Source organism: Cervus elaphus, chromosome 23, assembly GCF_910594005.1.
Source record: "Cervus elaphus chromosome 23, mCerEla1.1, whole genome shotgun sequence".
NCBI classification, from domain to species: domain Eukaryota; kingdom Metazoa; phylum Chordata; class Mammalia; order Artiodactyla; family Cervidae; genus Cervus; species Cervus elaphus.
This window is the reverse complement of record NC_057837.1, coordinates 77918244-77934961: the sequence shown is the minus strand read 5'-3', so window position 1 is coordinate 77934961 and position 16718 is coordinate 77918244. Positions and strand designations below refer to the sequence as shown.

At 51.5% G+C, this 16718-nt stretch overlaps 1 protein-coding gene across 6 annotated transcripts in view; it reads right to left on the bottom strand.

The window, feature by feature from the left end:
- Positions 1-16718, bottom strand: part of BCAS4 (breast carcinoma amplified sequence 4) — a 57703-nt gene that overhangs the window by 36784 nt on the left and 4201 nt on the right. For all 6 annotated transcript variants that reach the window (XM_043884179.1, XM_043884181.1, XM_043884182.1 and 3 more), the window contains exon 2: positions 4189-4260. In XM_043884179.1, the coding sequence (XP_043740114.1) occupies positions 4189-4260 (72 nt within the window). The remainder of the gene's footprint in view (positions 1-4188; positions 4261-16718) is intronic.

The following is a 16718-nucleotide window of genomic DNA, read 5'->3' as shown; positions in this document are numbered from 1 at the left end:
ATTCTCTTCCGTGGCTGTGCATCCCAGCATATGAATAAACAACAGCTTATTTACTCAATTCTTTTTATTTTATTTTTCAGCGATGCCACAAGGCTTGTGGGACCCTAGTTCTCCAGTCAGAGATTAAACCCGAGCCCTTGGCAGTGAAAGCACGGAGTCCTAACCTTTGGACTGCCAGGGAATTCCCTATTTACTGGTTTCTACTGCTGACCGGGGCTTCCCTGGTGGTTCACTGGTAAAGAATCTGCCTGCCAATGCAAGACACGTGGGTTCCATCCCTGGGTCAGGAAGATCCCCTGGAGCAGGAAATGGCAACCTGCTCCTGTATTCTTGCCTGGAAAATTCCACGGACAGAGTATCCATGGGCTACAGTCTATGGGGTCACAAAAGACTCCAACGACTAAACGACAACTGCTGACAGATACTAGCGTTGCTACATTTATCAGCAAGTCTCTGAACTCATGTTTTCATTTTTCGTGGGTTATTATCTAGGATTAGAACTGCTGGGATGCAGCGTAAGTATATGTCTGACTTTACAAGAAACGGCTATGTGTTCCATGTGACTGTCCCTTTGCGTATTTCCACCAGCCAATGAAGGGGAGTTTCAGCGTCCCCACACCCTCATCCACACGTGCTATTGTCTTTTGCCTTCTGGTCATTCTAGTGGATGTAAAGGGCACACCCCTGCCTTGTCTATTCCTCACGATGACTCTTTGGAGATGGGTACCATGTGCGGTGGATGAAAGATGGCCACACATTCCTTCCATGAAGAAGAGGGGTCTATGTCCTTTCCCTTTGGATCTGGGTAGGCTATGTGGCTCCTTTGACTAATAAGATACGACAGAAGTGACTCTCTGTCAATTGCCATACCCAAGGCTTCAGAGATGTCTACGTTGTGTTTGTTGGAATGCTGGCTCCGGGAGGCCAGACTGCCATGGTACAAGAAAGCCCGTGTGACCAACGAGTCCCCGGCCACCCAGCCCTCCCAGCTGAGACATCAGACAAGTGAGCGAAGGAGCCACCCTGGATGTCCTCACCCCAGCAGGTGCCACTTGGCTCAGACCAACCGTACCCTCTGTGCCCTGTCTTGGCCCAAGTGATAAACTCATGGTTGTTTCACATTACGAAGTTTTGCGGCAGTCTGATGCTGCCATAGATACTCGGAACCAACCACCATCTCCATTTTACAGAGGAGAAAATCAGGGCACAGAGAGGTGAGTGACCGTGACCACAGCCTCACACTGGGAAGCGTCAGAGCCTGGGGTGATGGCAAGGGGCATTACATCCAAGGTCAGAACAGGTCCTGAGCACACAGTGTGAACGCTGCTTACTCAAGAGTGATCTGGGACAGGCTGGCAGAGGACTTAATACAACAGACTGGAAACTGGACTCTCATTTCCAGTAGCCTGATTTCATCAGAAATGAAGTGTTTCTCTCTGGACTGGCACCGGGGAGCCCAGCCTCTCTGGGACCTCAAACCTGATTGGTATTCACAAAGGCCAAAGCAGGGGACGACGCTCTGTGCTGTGACATCACCTGCCTCCCACAGGTCCCCACTTGTCTCTAGCTTGGATCAGAAGAAAAAAGGAGGTCCCAAGCCAGGGCCACTAGCTGGACAGATCTCTCTCTGTACCGTGGAGTCCACGACACCCCAGCACAGACACACCGGATAAGCTAACCATCAGCTGGTGGGACTGAGAGGATTTCTATAATCTAAATGGCATCAGCGCAGAGCCTCATCGTAGGGACTGCAAAATAAAAAACGCCTCCAAGGGCCACAAAAGCATCATACTAGGTGCGTTCTATTATGACACAGACATGCTCATCTGCATATAAGCACACAGAAATAGTCTTTACTTTCAAAGAAGTGCACTCTTTTCCATTTCTTAAAACACAGGACTCTCTTGCTCTGTTTGATATGTGCCTGCTTTCAGTAGGGCCCGAAGAACAGAGAAATTTTCTCTACCACAGAAGACACACACGCGGGATGGATGCCGCTGGCGGGTGGCAGGGGAGTCGGGGGCTCCCACGGGGACGGTGACAAGCTGTAGACCACGTGTGCTCTCCACAGGGGCTCCGGCTGATGCTGGCCGGGTGAGAGAAAGCACCCAAGGGGTGGGGGGATGCGAGTGGAAGACAGATCGTTGCTTTTCCAAGAGAAGCTGGAAATCCAGATTTTTTTTTTTTTTTTTTGCATGACATTCTATAAATGTCAGCCGCTTAGCCCTCCTTTCTTTTTTCCCAGAAGCATCCAACATGTCTGCAGGCAGGATTGGGCCCACAGGTCATCCTGTGACCTCTGGATTTAAAACCTTTGCATCAATGCATCTCTAGACTTTGAGTTCAGAAAGGACCTTCTCCATGCTGCATGCAACCTTGGGGATCCTGGCAAGATAAACGCAGGCTTTGGGAAGCCTTGACGTTTTTAAGGCTAGTAAAACTAGCCTTATCTGGACCCCTTTCTGTCTATCCAAGCGGGCTTCTGTCCAGAGCTCTCACAAAGAGTGGAGAGTGCGTCTCTCATCACAGGAGGAAGACGGGCTGGGATTTGAGATCAAAGATGTCCCAGGATCGCCTGTCCGTACCACCTTCACAATAACCCTGCCGTGGGGGCCCACATCAGTCCCGCTGCGCCCAGCACACCGCCCCCACAGACCAGTCCCTCTGCCTGGATGCCTGCCACCCCCACCCCCCACTCCCAGCAACTGAATTCTTCTCGTTCCTCTTTCAAACCCCAAATTAATCACCACCTGTTCTGCAAAGCCTCCCCAATTTTCCAGGCAGAATTTAACACCTCTGCTCCTCATATATATATATATTTTAAAGCAAACTGAATCTTGGGATTATGTGCCTGGTTCCTTCTAGAAGCTCTTTCCCTTCACAAAGCCTCCACTCTGCACCTGGTACACACCTCCAGGCCAGCGTTGATGCACAGATCGGTTTCCCCGGTAACCTAGGGGATCAGAGGGGCAGGGGGTGGGGGGAGGGAGACAGATTGGTCTCTCTTTGCGTTCTCAGGCTCTTCAAGGGACCAGTCGGAGAAGGCGCACAATGTTCGGATGAAGAAAGGACTATTCAGGCTGTTCAAAGTCAGTCTCATTACCTGGTTCCCACCTGGACCCACATCTGAACTAAAAACTCGGCTCTCGAGAGAAAAACACACACAGGTCCTTGTGGGAACGTCTGTTGTCTTGTTCACTGCAGTGTCCCTAGGGGCTGGCGCAGCGAGGCGCTCAGATATCCGCTGAACGTCCGGGGATAGAGCTGCACCCATCATGGCGGGCTGCTCTGAGGTGAGACGGGAGGACACGGGAAGCAGGCTCTGCACGGAGCCTGGCAGAGAGTAGATGCTCAGCACACGTGGCTCCCTGTGGTCTCACCGCCGCATCTCCAGACACCCGGGGCCGTTCCACACGGCCGCACCCAGCCGGGGCTCCGGGGCTCCGGGTAGAGGCAGGCCTGTTCCCAACATGGAGCTCAACCCTTTGGGCCTCCAGACAGAAACCACGAACCCTGGCTGCTGGTGCGCCTTTAATAAGCTTGGGAACTTCCAGAAGATTCCATCAGTGCTCCTCAGGGCCCCACATCTATCTGGCAGCAATCCCGGAGACCTCGTCTTCCTGGCCGAGGGCACCATCTTCCCTCCAGCCAGGAGGAGCCGTCCCCACACAACAGGGGAGGAGGCGACAGGGAAGCCAGCAAAGGGTTCAGGAAGGCACTCCATGCCCGACCCCGCCAGGGCCAGGGCCCGGCCGGGAGGCTCCCCCTGGGCCTCCCAGGCCTTCAGCCATTTCCTGGCTGTCTCCACGTTTGCCTGGTGAACGGCGCCGGGCGAGGAAAGTTAAATATAGTCTTAGCATCCCCGCCGGTCGGCGCCCCGCATCGGGGCCGAGAGCGCCACCTGGTGGCCTACTCCCGCCTCCTCCATGGAGCGAAAGCGTCTCGGGGGGAAGGGCGTTAACAAGATGGCCGCCTCAGGGAGCCTTGTGTGGAGAGAGAGAGAGAGGGAGAGAGACAGAGAGAGAGAGAGAGGGTGGCTTCCCCAGGCCGGCCGCTGCCCACGCCTCCTGCTCGCTAAGCCACCACCAAGATGGCTCCCCAGGGAGGCCCAGGAGGGCCCTGAAGCCTGGCCTGGGCCTCGACCCACGCCTCCCAGGCAGGCCCTCACCATGTCAGCCAGCCACTCACCATGTCAGCCAGGCTGCAAAACTCTTCCAGCCTGAGGAGCAACCCCTCGATGGTCTCCTCCACCTCCTTCGCCTGAAAAGAGACAATATCCTGGAGATTAGCAAGTGGTTTCCAGGGAGACAAACGCCCTTCATTTTCTTTTCTTTTTTTTTTTAAAGCAAACTAAATCTTAGGATTATCTGCCCAGTTCCCTCCAGACCTACTTTGCCTTTTCAAAACCTCTCAAGCCTCATTTGAAACCTGGAAGTGCTAGTGGCAGTCTTGACGCCTGTGGACTCCTCTAACCACTCTGGTTAAAGCCACTGTGGACCATCTGCTCTATGCAGTTCTCAAAATAAAGGAGAAAAATAAATACTGGAGATAACAAAGTGCCCCTTAGCACCATCCGTGGTCCAGATAAGGAAACTGAGGCTCCAAGAAGTAAGGGAACCTGCTCAAGGTCACATAGCTAACAATCGTCAGCGCCCACATTCTCAGGTAGGTTTGAGTCCCCAGCCTCAAAGCCTGCTCTTATCAACACCAAAAAATGCCTCCTGAGAAACACCCTGGAGAGAAACAGTGAACTAACTGCAAGAGGCAGAATATAAAGCTGTCCTTGTATGAACACCGAGAAATGTGCATGTTTCAACAGTGGGATTTCACCTCATCTCATTTCAACTGGAGTGACATGTGCGTGCATGCTAAGTCAATTCAGTCATGTCTGACTCTTTGCGACCCCATGGACTGTAGCCCACCAGGCTCCTCTGTCCGTGGGATACTCCAGGCAAGAATACTGGAGTGGGTTGCCATTTCCTTCTCCAGGGGATCTTCCTGACCCAGGGATCCAACCGAGTCTCATTATGTCACCTGCATTGCAGGCGGGTTCTTCACCACTGGAGCCACCTGAATGACATGTACCAACCTGCAGATAGTCAGGGGGTTCGCCAGTGCAGGAGACACCAGAGATGCAAGTGTGATCCCTGGGTCGGGAAGATCCCTTGGAATAGGAAATGGCAACCCTCTCCAGCATTCTTGCCTGGAAAATCCCATAGACAGAGGACCCTGGTGGGCTACAGTCCATGGGGTCACAAAGAGTCAGACATAACTTAGAGACTAAACAACAATACTTACACTAAAAAAGTATTTGTTGTTTACCTGAAATTCATATTTGACGGGGGATCCTGTAGTTTATCTGGAGACCCTACTAATCGTGCTTCTTTAGCCCTGGGGAGTAGGAACTGGAGAATACAGTCTGATATGGGAGCTTTGAATATTTTATGTCATGTGAAGGGTCCAAAACTCAAAAGTTACCAAGACCGTGCAGTAAGGCAAATGAATGAAGCAGGCCTCTGGGGCTTGGAGTGACTCGAGAAGCACTAGCCTAGTTCGAGAGCACCCAGCCATTCAGAGAAATCAGACAACATTAGGCTAGGGTTGCCAGAATCTTCCATTTTTAAGAGAAGCCAGAAATTTTAACTTTATAGAAAATGTCCCAATTTTTAAATAGTGGCACATATTTTTAAAAAAATTATTTTTCCATTTTAATGCTTCGTGGGCCAAGCAAAACAGAACATGAAGAATCTGCTTTAATCACTTGCGTAAAGGAGTAGTTTGAACCCTTTTCCCCCTCAAGCATGTACTATTTTCATGACGAATAAAATACCTGCTTTTTTGTCTTTTTTCCCCCTAACAACCAGGCATCTCAGAAGGAAGTTCGGCTGGAACATGAAGCACTTTCTCTGGCTTACGAGGCCGAACTGTTCTGCTTCAGGGAGGTGTTCTCAGGCGTTTCTGGGCAGGCCTGGCATTGCCCCTTCACCTGCCCTCAGCGCCCACTTGTCCCCAGAGAAATGTTTATACAGTGTAGGAGCTGCCGCCTGCAGCCTAGGCCGTCACTACCACAACCAAATAAACGGCAGTGCAAAAAAACCTCTTTCCGGCTAGAGTATAAATAGTACAGAGCTGCAATTTTAAACTCTGGAGCCTTCGTCTCACAGCTGGGACTATTTCTGTGCCTGACTGGAGGAGGCTTGACAGGGGAAGGGGACCACAGTGGAAGGGGGATTGGAAACACACAGGAAGCTCCCCCTCCCACCCCCCAAAAAGAAGAGCATGGTTTTAAAAAAAATGTCCTTAATGCACTAAGGGAGAAAGAAGGAGCTGAGAGGCCACTGAGCTGGGAGGGGGGAGGTTGGTGGTTCCTTTGGACACAGAGGAAAGCACGAGAGACGGGAGGGGGCACAGATCCGCGATGAAGCACAGTCTAGATGAGTCGTGTCTGTAGCCCACCAGGCTCCTCTGTCCATGGGATTCTCCAGGCAAGAATACTGGAGTGGGTTGCCATTCCCTTCTCCAGGGGATCTTCCCGACCCAGGGGTCAAACCCAGGTCTACTGCATTGCAGGCAGATCCTTTAGTGTCTGAGCCACCAGGGAAACCCCAAGATGATCTACACCCCAGGTCCAAACATGCCTAGGAAGACGGAACCCCGGAGGGACACGAAGGACCCCTGGCTGGGTGACCTCTTCCCAAGACACACGTGCAGTTCTTTGCTCGCAGGAAGAGCTCTGGAACTCTCCAAGCACGTTCAGGAAGGAAGTCAGTCCTGAGTTCTAACCCCATCTTCCCTCTGCCAGCCGTGGGACCTTAACCCAGTGGCTTCCGCTGGGCATCTGGGCTGGCTCACCCGGGACAAGAAGGGCCACGCCCACTTGGCAGGGTTGCTAGGTCCACTTCATGCTGTGGCTAAGTCCTTTAACAGGGTGTGGGCATGCAGTAAGCGTGAATAAACGGTAGCTTTATGGATCTCTCTCACTAGATAATAGAAGAAATGGCAAATCACTACATATGAATTATCTCCTTTGATTCTCACAAAGACTCTCTCCTGCAGGTGCCATAATTTCCCTCTTTCTATGGATTGAGAAGCAGAGGATCAGAGAGCTTAAGTCACCTGCCCAAGGTCACACAGCTAATAAATACAGAAGCCAACATCTGACCTCTCTGACTTCAGAAGTTGGTAAGGACCAAGGTGCTCTCTGGGGAGGGGGAAGCGTGCCCACCTTACAGCTGCCTGTCAACTACAGTCACCCTCACCCCCCACCCCCTCCTGGTACCCAGGGGGTCACAAAGCAGCAGGAGGAGAGTGAAGAAATGATCTGCTGACTGCCTGGTCAGCTAAGGGAGGAACAGGTCCCGAGACATTCCCAACCAACAGGGAAGGATCAGCCACCCCACCGTGCCCCACAAATCATTCAGCAGACAATTTTCTCCCAGAAAGTGGCCCCAGAAGTATGATTCCTGCAGGCTGCAACCCACATGCCTTTTTAACCCAGCCCATAAGCAATATGAATGCCCTCATCATCCTCTGCACCTCCCCGGGCAGAAACTGTCCCACTCTGAGGGGAGGGAAGCAAGTGATTCCTCTTTAAGTGACATTCAGGGCTTGACCGGTGGAGATGGCAGGTAGGCATTTTTTAATACGTGTGAACTATGATTTACTGTCTTCTTCTACACCCCCTGATTTCTCCCAAAGTGCCAAGCCAACTTCCCAGCCGGATGTGCCAAAAACCGAAAAAGGACTGGCCCTGTCCACCAGCGACTGGCACAAGAAAACACAAAAAGATCCTCCACCATCCATGGTCTTCTCCAGCTCAACAAATGGAAACTCCATCATCCAGGTGCTCAGGCCAAACACTTGGGAGGATCCTTGGCTCATCATTCTTTCCCACCCCTCACCCCATCCATCCTCTATGCAAACCCTCTCAGTTCTGCCTTCACAATACATCCCAGATCCAACCACTCCTCACCACCACTCTGGTGCAAGGCACCACTCCCCCTTGACGGGACCATTGCAGTAGGCTGTTACTCACTAGTCCCCTCCTGCCTCTTCTGCTCCCCTTCAATCTGGTCCTCAGAGATTCTGTTAAAACCAAAGCCCTCTTCAGCTCACAATCTTCCACTCTACCATCCTCAGCCACTAGGATGGCCACGGTCACAAAAATGGCAAGTGACAAATGTTGGTGAGGATATGAAGCAACCCTCATCCACTGCTGGTGGGACTGTGAAATTGTGCAGCTGTTTTGGAAACAAGCCTGGTTTGGAGACCAACCTCTAAAGGTTAAACAGTTACCCTATGACTCAGCAATGTACCCAAAAGAACTGAAAACAGACGTTCTTACAGAAAAACTTTTAGATTATTCCTAATAGCCCACAAGTAGAAATAACTTGATGTTCATAAACTGATGGATGGACAAACAAAATGTGACATGTGCATGAGATGGAATACTATTCAGCCATAAAAAAGAATGAAGCTCTAATACATGCTACAATGTTGATAATCCTTGAAAATAATCCTTACATGATTCCTTTTATGTGAAATGTCCAGAGGAGGCAAATCCACAAGACAGAAAGTGTGTTAGTGGTTGTCTCCCCCATGGAATCGGTGCAGGGTGGGGAGGAGCAGGGAATAATTGCTAATGGTTATGAGACTTCTTTTTTGGGTGATGGAAATGTTTTGGAATTAGGTTGTGGTAATGTCTGCACAACATAGGGAATATACTAAAAACCACTGAACTGTATACTCTAAAATGGTAAATTTTATATTGCATGGATTATATCTTAACTTTTACTGTATCTTCCGCCTCAGTCAGCAAACACCTACTGGGGGCCTCCCCAGCCCCACACCATCCCAGCCCTCCACCTCTCTCTGACCTCATCACTGACTGCTCACGCCCCACCAACTATGCCAACCATGTCCTCACCCCAGGGCCTTTGCACTTGCTGTTCCCATCACTGGTAAAGCTTCTCTCACACTTCCTTCCAGCCTTTGCCCATATGATTCTCCTTCGTGAGGCCTTCCCTGGTCTTGTAGCTTTCCTGCCACGCCCCATCCTGCACCAATTTCTCTCTCTCTTTAACCTGCATCACCATTTAACTTACTACATATTTTACTTATTTGTTGTCATCTTCCCTCAACAGAATGAAAGCTCCTGGTGAACAGGGGTTTTCGTTTCACTTACCTTTGTGCCCCTAGGGCCTAAAATAATGCCTGGCACATAGTAGGTACTTGTGTTTCCTAAGACAGCCTTCCAACTCTCTCCATGTCTTTTCGCAATATGGCCTTGCTCCTCTGCCCATGGGGAGGCAGCGTCATTGCTTTCCACCCCTGAACTAGCCTGGGACTTGCTTTGACCAATAAAATGTGGAAGCAACGCACTGCTCCACGTTTGACTTCCGAGACTACAGACCCTGCAGCTTCTGGCTCACCCTCTTGGAAGACGACAGCAGGCAGTTCTGGTCGTCTGAGAGGCCACAGGACGAGAGCAGTCCCGGAGAACGAGCGGCCGTGGAGGAGAACCGAGGCGCCCCAGCTGCCAGCACCAACCGCCCGACACGAGTGCAGTCATGCTGGACCTTTGGCTGCCGCGGACCCCCAGCTGTCTGCAGCCCCGTGGGGCAGCCCACCCAGCGCCAGGGGAGAGAATGGCTCAGAGGAGCCCGCCAACCGCACAATCATGCACTCTAAAGTGGGGGTCGTTTTTATCCACTGAAGTTGGGGGTGGTTTGTTACCTGGCAACCGGTAACCAATACAGTGCTCCATGAATATTTGTTGCAAGAAAGAGAGGAGGGAGGGAAAAAGAGAAAGGCCAGAAGAAGGAGGAAAAGTGCTCTCTTGGAAGAGGGACAGCCTGAGTTCCGCTCTCCCATTCATGCTGTGTGGTCCTAACGATGCCTCTGACCATCCTCATGCCTCAGTTTCCCCATGTGAAAGAGTGTGTGGCGGGGGAACACCTCAGACTTCCTCTGTCTTGAGCAGGAAGCTGAGGAGGGTCTGGTAAGTTCTTTCTCTAGGTTACTCTTGGCATGATGCTCCACCCACACAGGAGAGGGCTGTGACCCACTGGGGTCTCCAAACTCAGAAAGACACGGAAGCCAGGTAGGAAGTGAATGCTAGGGAGAAGAAGCCAAGCTTAAGAAGATATTTTCCTCACATTGCTTATTTCAGTTTCCCACTTTTGACAGAGACTTTTTACTTCTCTCTAAGAAACAGTAGCATCAGCAGGGTAATAAATGGCAGCCGACACTCAGGCAGGAAGACAAAGGGAGGGGTGTAGACTGTGGCCAACAGGCCCCTGACCCCATCTACAGAGGACACCTGCCGCTTGGTTTGAGCGGCTCATTCCAGGTGGGAATGCACCAAACCGGTTTTATTCAAGATGGACAGTGATAGAGGTCTTCCTACACACTCTCCCAATTTGAAAATGTTGAAAACTAACCTAAAAAGTTAAACAAACACTGTGACCGTCAAGCTCCAGGAGACGGTGAAGGACAGGGAAGCCTGGTGCGCTGCGGTCCAGGGCGTCTCAGAGAGTGGGACACGACTGAGCGACCGAACAACAACGGTGGCCAAACAAGCTTCACTGCAAGTGGAATGTGGCCTTCACCCCTCCGGCTTCCCAGTGTCTTTAAAGCACAAACATCTATGAAATGTCCAGAACAGGCCACTCTTCAGAAACAGAAAGTCGGTCAGGGGATTCTTGGTGGTGTGAGAGTGAAGACGGACACGGCTTCTTCTGGGGATGACAAAAGTGTTTTAAATTGATTGTGGCTGATGGCTGTGCAACCTGAATAAACCAAAAGCAGGGAAATTGCCAAAGCCTCTGACCGTGTGGATCACAACACACCGTGGGGAACTCTTAAAGAGGTGGGATAGCAGACCACCTGACCTGCCTCCTGAGAAATGTGTGTGCAGGCCGAGAAGCGACAGTTAGCACTGGACATGGACCAACGGACTGGTTCAAAATTGGGAAAGGAGTACGTCATGGCTGTACATTGTCACCCTGCTTATTTAACTTATATTCAGAGTACATCATGAGAAACACTGGGCTGGATGAAACACAAGTTGGAATCAAGATTGCCGGGAGAAATATCAATAACCTCAGATACAAAGATAATACCACCCTTATGGCAGAAAGCGAAGAGAAACTAAAGAGCCTCTTGATAAAAGTGAAAGAGGAGAGTGAAAAAGCTAGCTTAAAAGTCAACATTCAGAAAACTAAGATCATGGCATCCAGTCCCATCACCTCATGGCAAATAGATGGGGAAACAATGGAAACAGTGACAGACTTTATTTTTTGGGCTCCAAGATCACTGCAGATGGTGACTGCAGCCATGAAATTAAGATGCTTGCTCCCTGGAAGAAAAGCTATGACCAACCTAGACAGCATATTAAAAAGCAGAGATTACTTTGCCGAAAAAAGTCCATCTAGTCAAAGCTATGGTTTTTCCAGTGGTCATGTATGAATGTTAGAGTTGTACTATAAAGAAAGCTGAGTGCCAAAGAATTGATGCTTTTGAACTGTGGTGTTGGAGAAGACTCTTCAGAGTCCCTTGGGCTGCAAGGAGATCCAACCAGTCCATCCTAAAAGATAGCAGTCCTGAATATTCATTGGAAGGACTGATGCTGAAGGTCCAATACTTTGGCCACATGATGCGAAGAGCTGACTCATTGGAAAAGACCCTGATGCTGGGAAAGATTGAGGGCGGGAGGAGAAGGGGACAAGAGAGGATGAGATGGTTGGATGGCATCACCAACTTGACAGACGTGAGTTTGAGCAAGCTCCAGGAGTTGGTGAAGGACAGGGAGGCCTGGCGTGCTACAGTCCATGGGGTCACAAAGAGTCGGACAGGACTGAGCAACTGAACTGAACGCAACTGTATACTTTAAATGGTGGACTGAACGTTATGTGAATTATATCACAATAACACTGCTTACACACACACACACACACACACACACTCTCTCTCTCTCTGGAGAATCCTTCTAGAAAACACAAGGTCTGCTCAGGCCAGAAACAAGGTCACTGAAGATCTACACCTTTTGTCACAACATTTTTAGAAAAGCCAGACATTAGGATTTTTATGTGAAAACTCCACTTTTTTTAGAGTTGGCGTCTACTTAGCATTTTACAAATCAGATCACTGGGCCAACCATAGGACACCCACGTGCCGCCAGATCAAGTTTGGGGGGTGGGGTGGGTTCAGCTTTTGCTTAACACTTGGTGCTTTGGCCTGCCCTTGCTCCTCTCTCCCCCAGCCAGCCTGGGCCAGGGTCCATGAGTGCAGGATGGGGGTGAAAATGAACCCCGCCCAAGGACTGTGAGGCCTGCCCACACCCAGGGCAGGCAAATTAAGAATGCCTCCTCTTCTCCAAAAGCACTCATGGTGGCCCCTTCAGACGGCAGCTTCAGACCTTTACCTTCAGTAAAGGCCTTTAGCAGAAGCAGCCTCGTCTCTGGGCACAAGATGAACGGGCTGGATTGATGTCAGAAAGATCCTGGAAGCCGGGGCAAGCCACAAATGAAGGCCTGGAAAGAGCAAAGGAAGGAAATGTCCTTCCTTGCGCTGGAATCTCAAACCCAGAGGGGCCTGGCCCATCAGATGATAATCCCCTTCCCAAAGAGGAGACGCGGGAACTCCTTCCTCCCAGCCCCCCAAAGCAGCCCAAGAAAGCGTTCCCATCCCCAAGGGACCCTTGACCTTGAGGTCTAAATGTCCAAAAGGGCTGACTATTCTTGCCCTGACCCTGACAAGAAGGTTAATTTGGCAACAGCAACTAAAAAAAAAAATTTTTTAATATTTATTTATTGATCTTTGGCTGCATTGGGTCTCAGGTGCCCCACAGCATGTAGGATCTTAGCTCCCTAACCAGAAATCCAACCCAAGCACCCTGCGTCGGAAGGCAGACTCCCCCACACTGGACCACCAAGGAAGTCCCCCTTAAATTTTAAAAGCAGGTATCTTTGGACCCTGTAATTCCCCCGCGAGGTGTTTATCCTCCAGACATATTTGCACAAATACAGAATGATGTAGGTACAGAGATACTCATTGTAATACTTTGTGATGGCAAAAGGAGAGGAACGGATACCTAAATTACCATTCAGACAGACGAGGAGATTGTTTGGCAGCTGGAAACAATTGGCCAGCTCGCCGTGCACTCACGTGTAAAGCTGAGACACAGGAGTGAAGAAAGCAGGATGCCGATGGGGGCGGCGGGGGGCCGGGACGGGGGCGGGGCCGCAGGCCGACGGGCAGGGCGGGGCCTCACGCGTCGCTCCGTGGTCACAGGGACCTTTGGGTTCGTACCATGCGCACACAGTGTTTATTTTTAAACAAAACCGATTTAAAGAGAATCAACTCCCAGCTTCCCTAGTGGCTCAGTGGTAAAGAATTCACCTGCCAGTGCAGGTGTAAAGTGAAAGTCGCTCAGTCCTGTCTGACTCTTTGCGACTATATGGAATTCTCCAGGCCAGAATATCGGAGTGGATAGCCTTTCCCTTCTCTAGGGGATCTTCCCAACCCAGGGGTCGAACCCAGGTCTTCTGCTTTTCAGGCGGATTCTTTACCAGCTGAGCCACCAGGGAAGCCTGATCCAGGAAGATCCCACATGCCGAAGAGCAACGAAGCCCGCGTGCCCCAACTACCGAGCCCGTGCTCTGGAGTCTGGGAGCCCCAACTAATGAAACCCACGCACCCCAGAACCCGTGATCTGCAACAGAGAAGCCGCCGCAACGAGAAGCCCGCACACCACAACCCGAGAAGGGCCCCCGCTCGCCACAAGCAGAGAAAAGCCTGAGCGGCAACGACGACCCAGCACAGCCAAAAATAAACAAAATTATTTAAAAATCAAATCAACTCCAATCCACTTAGAGGAACCCACAGGCCAAATGTCCACCACATTTGCCCCAAGGAATCAATTCAGATCCTGAAACAGTTTAAGAGAACCAGGGCTCATGTGGACCATGCAAGGAGCAACTGTTTTGCAAACCAAAAACTGGGATCTACGGTTGGCCTCCTGTACACAGATAGAGAAAGTTAACCCTGGACTTCCAGGCCTCCAGGAGGTCATGCTAGTGAGAACTCACCATCTTCTGCGCAAGTGGAGGCTGAAATCGCCCTCCTGCAAACACGGAGTAGAATTATCAGTGCGTGTCCTGGCCCCTCTCCCACCAGTTCGGGGAGCCCTGCGGGTGGGCGTGCCTCCCTTGCACTCTTACTTCCCAGCACCCGGTTCGGAGTCCACACCCAGTACCTGTTCCGGAAACACCTACAGAATGAATAAATGGATAATCACAGCTAATGCTGCCCATCACTTACTGTGGGCCAGACTCCGAGCCAAGCATCGCCCGGGCATCACCTCCCCCAACCCCACAGCTCGGGAGGAAGGGCGGAGGGGGTGCAGGGCCGACATCCAAACCCAGGCCCTGTGGCTCTGGAGCTGACCTCCCACCTCGCAGCCTGACCAGGGCAGGGGCGCAGGTGGGGTCAGTGCGGGGCACACAGCTGCAAAGGATGCTGGTTCAATTGATACATGAGGAGTCAGTAGCCGGTGGTGTAGACACGGCAGCAGGCAGGATCGAAGGGTTTTCTGCCCTCTGCAAGGGGTGGGGAGACAGCACTCCGGGCCTGCGGCAGGTCCCGCTTGCAGGGAGGCAAGTCGTGAGCTACCCACCAGCTTGACCATCAGGATCTCCGGAGAGGGCTTACAAGTCCAGATCCCCAGGCCTGGGGTGCCTCCTGGGTGCCCCCAACAGTCAGCAGCCACGGGGACTTTCCAACAGACAAATCAGTCTTGGTCATCCCGGGCTTTTCAATTCTGCTGGAAAGCTTTGGGCATTCCAGTGCCCAGGAGGTGCCCACACCAATGAAATGAGGGTATTGGGGGTGGGGGAGGGAGGCAGCAGTTCTTCTCGTCGTTGATGGAGGTCACAGATGAGGCCAATGTGAGGTGAAGTTGGGGACCACGCCCTACCCCAGTGCTCACAGCTTGGCCATACTCCCCCACCCCCCAGAGATGGATCTATCTTCATCTCTTATTTATATAGATGCATGAGATAAGTGTTTTTTGCCCTCAAAGTTTTTATTTACACCACACACACCTCTGGGCATCTTCTTTTCTCCCCTGGCTCCAGAATGGTGTGTTCAGAGCGGACTCCTGCTGCAACCGTGAGCCGCCCCCTGTGCAGAAGCATCCCTACGTGACCAGCCTGCGCGGGTGGACACCAGGGCTGCTTCCCACCTTTGGGGAACCTGTTTCCAAGCTTCTTGACCAATGCTGAGAGTCAGCAGACTGGGAGCATTTAGCCACGGTTCCAAGGTGACCCACCCCCAAAGCCCAGATGTCCTGTGATAAGAGACTGTTCAGAGTTGGGAATGGGTCCTTCCGCTGCTGGGCGGTTCTGCCCCGGGGAAAACACGAACTTTCTTCTGAGAAACACTGCCCTTCTCCAAGCGCCCACTGTGGCCTTGACTCACACACCCCTGAAAGCTCTGATTCAGGGAGCCCGGCCGGTTCAGCCCACGTCACCTGGACATCCACACTGGTGGTCCCCCTGCGGCTGCGCCAGCCCCTCCAACTCCTTCCGGCACTGCACTAAATCCACGGGTCTGATCCTGTCTTTCTCCTGCTCACACCCAGCTCGGCCCTGCTCACAGCTTCCATCCATGACCCTCTATAATCAAATTCCAGGCTCCTCCCTTTGACTCCAGGCCCTGGTCTGGCCCTGCCCACTCTCTCCTTGATCACTGAGGTCCACCCACGCGGGCACCTCCTGGGTCATCATCTTTCCTTGCTTCTAGCACACGATGCCAGGTCTCTGCCTGACGTTCCTTCCAGTCCTCCCTGTGTGTCTCCATCACAGCCCCCAGGTGTCTCCCCTGGGGCATATACCACTGTTCGCTAACTGTAGGATCGTTCCTAGCCGGCTCATCTCCTGTGCTTGAGAGCAGGCGCTGCGTCTACCTTGCTGGCCTCTCCCCTGTGCCCGGCACACTGTCTGGCCGATAGCAAGTCCACCATAAGGATCAGAGGAATAAACTAACCCAGAACTGTATCTCAAGACACAGTAGACTCAGTAAACTGTGCCCTGGAACCCACCCACAGGGTTCTAATCTGAACATCCAAAATTTGAAAGAGGAAAGGGGACCAGTAGGTCAAAAGAATAAGACATGTGCCAGGGCTCCCAGAGGCACATGGTGTCTGCAGGTTGGACACAATAGTCTTTGCTTCCACAAAGAAATGGTCTCTTCTACATTTTGTCTTGAGACCCAGGGGCATTTGGGTCTAACTCATGTCTTCCTATTCAGTCCAGACTCCTGGTTTGGAGAAACAGTTTCCTCTCCTCTCATCATGACTAGGAACGTCACAGGTTCAAGCACAAAGGTAAGCGGTAACTGATACCAGCTTCAGTAGAGGGAAACAATAAGAAGGGGTGAGGACCGTGGCACACGGGGGACCACGACTAGGAAACAGGGACCGTGGATTTCCAGACTGTCCATTATTTTAAACAAACAAGAAACTCAGATTTTTTTTTTTCATGAAAATTCTCCATTTAAGAACCCCTATGTGAAAAAAGAATTAAACAACAGCAACAAAAAAGAACCCCTACGTGAAGTGAACCAATCATATCGGAGTTCTGGATTCAGCCCCTGGGCCACCAGTTTGCAGCCCGGGACCTCATCCATGGGTTAACTCTCCCCTCTCATCTCTGCTC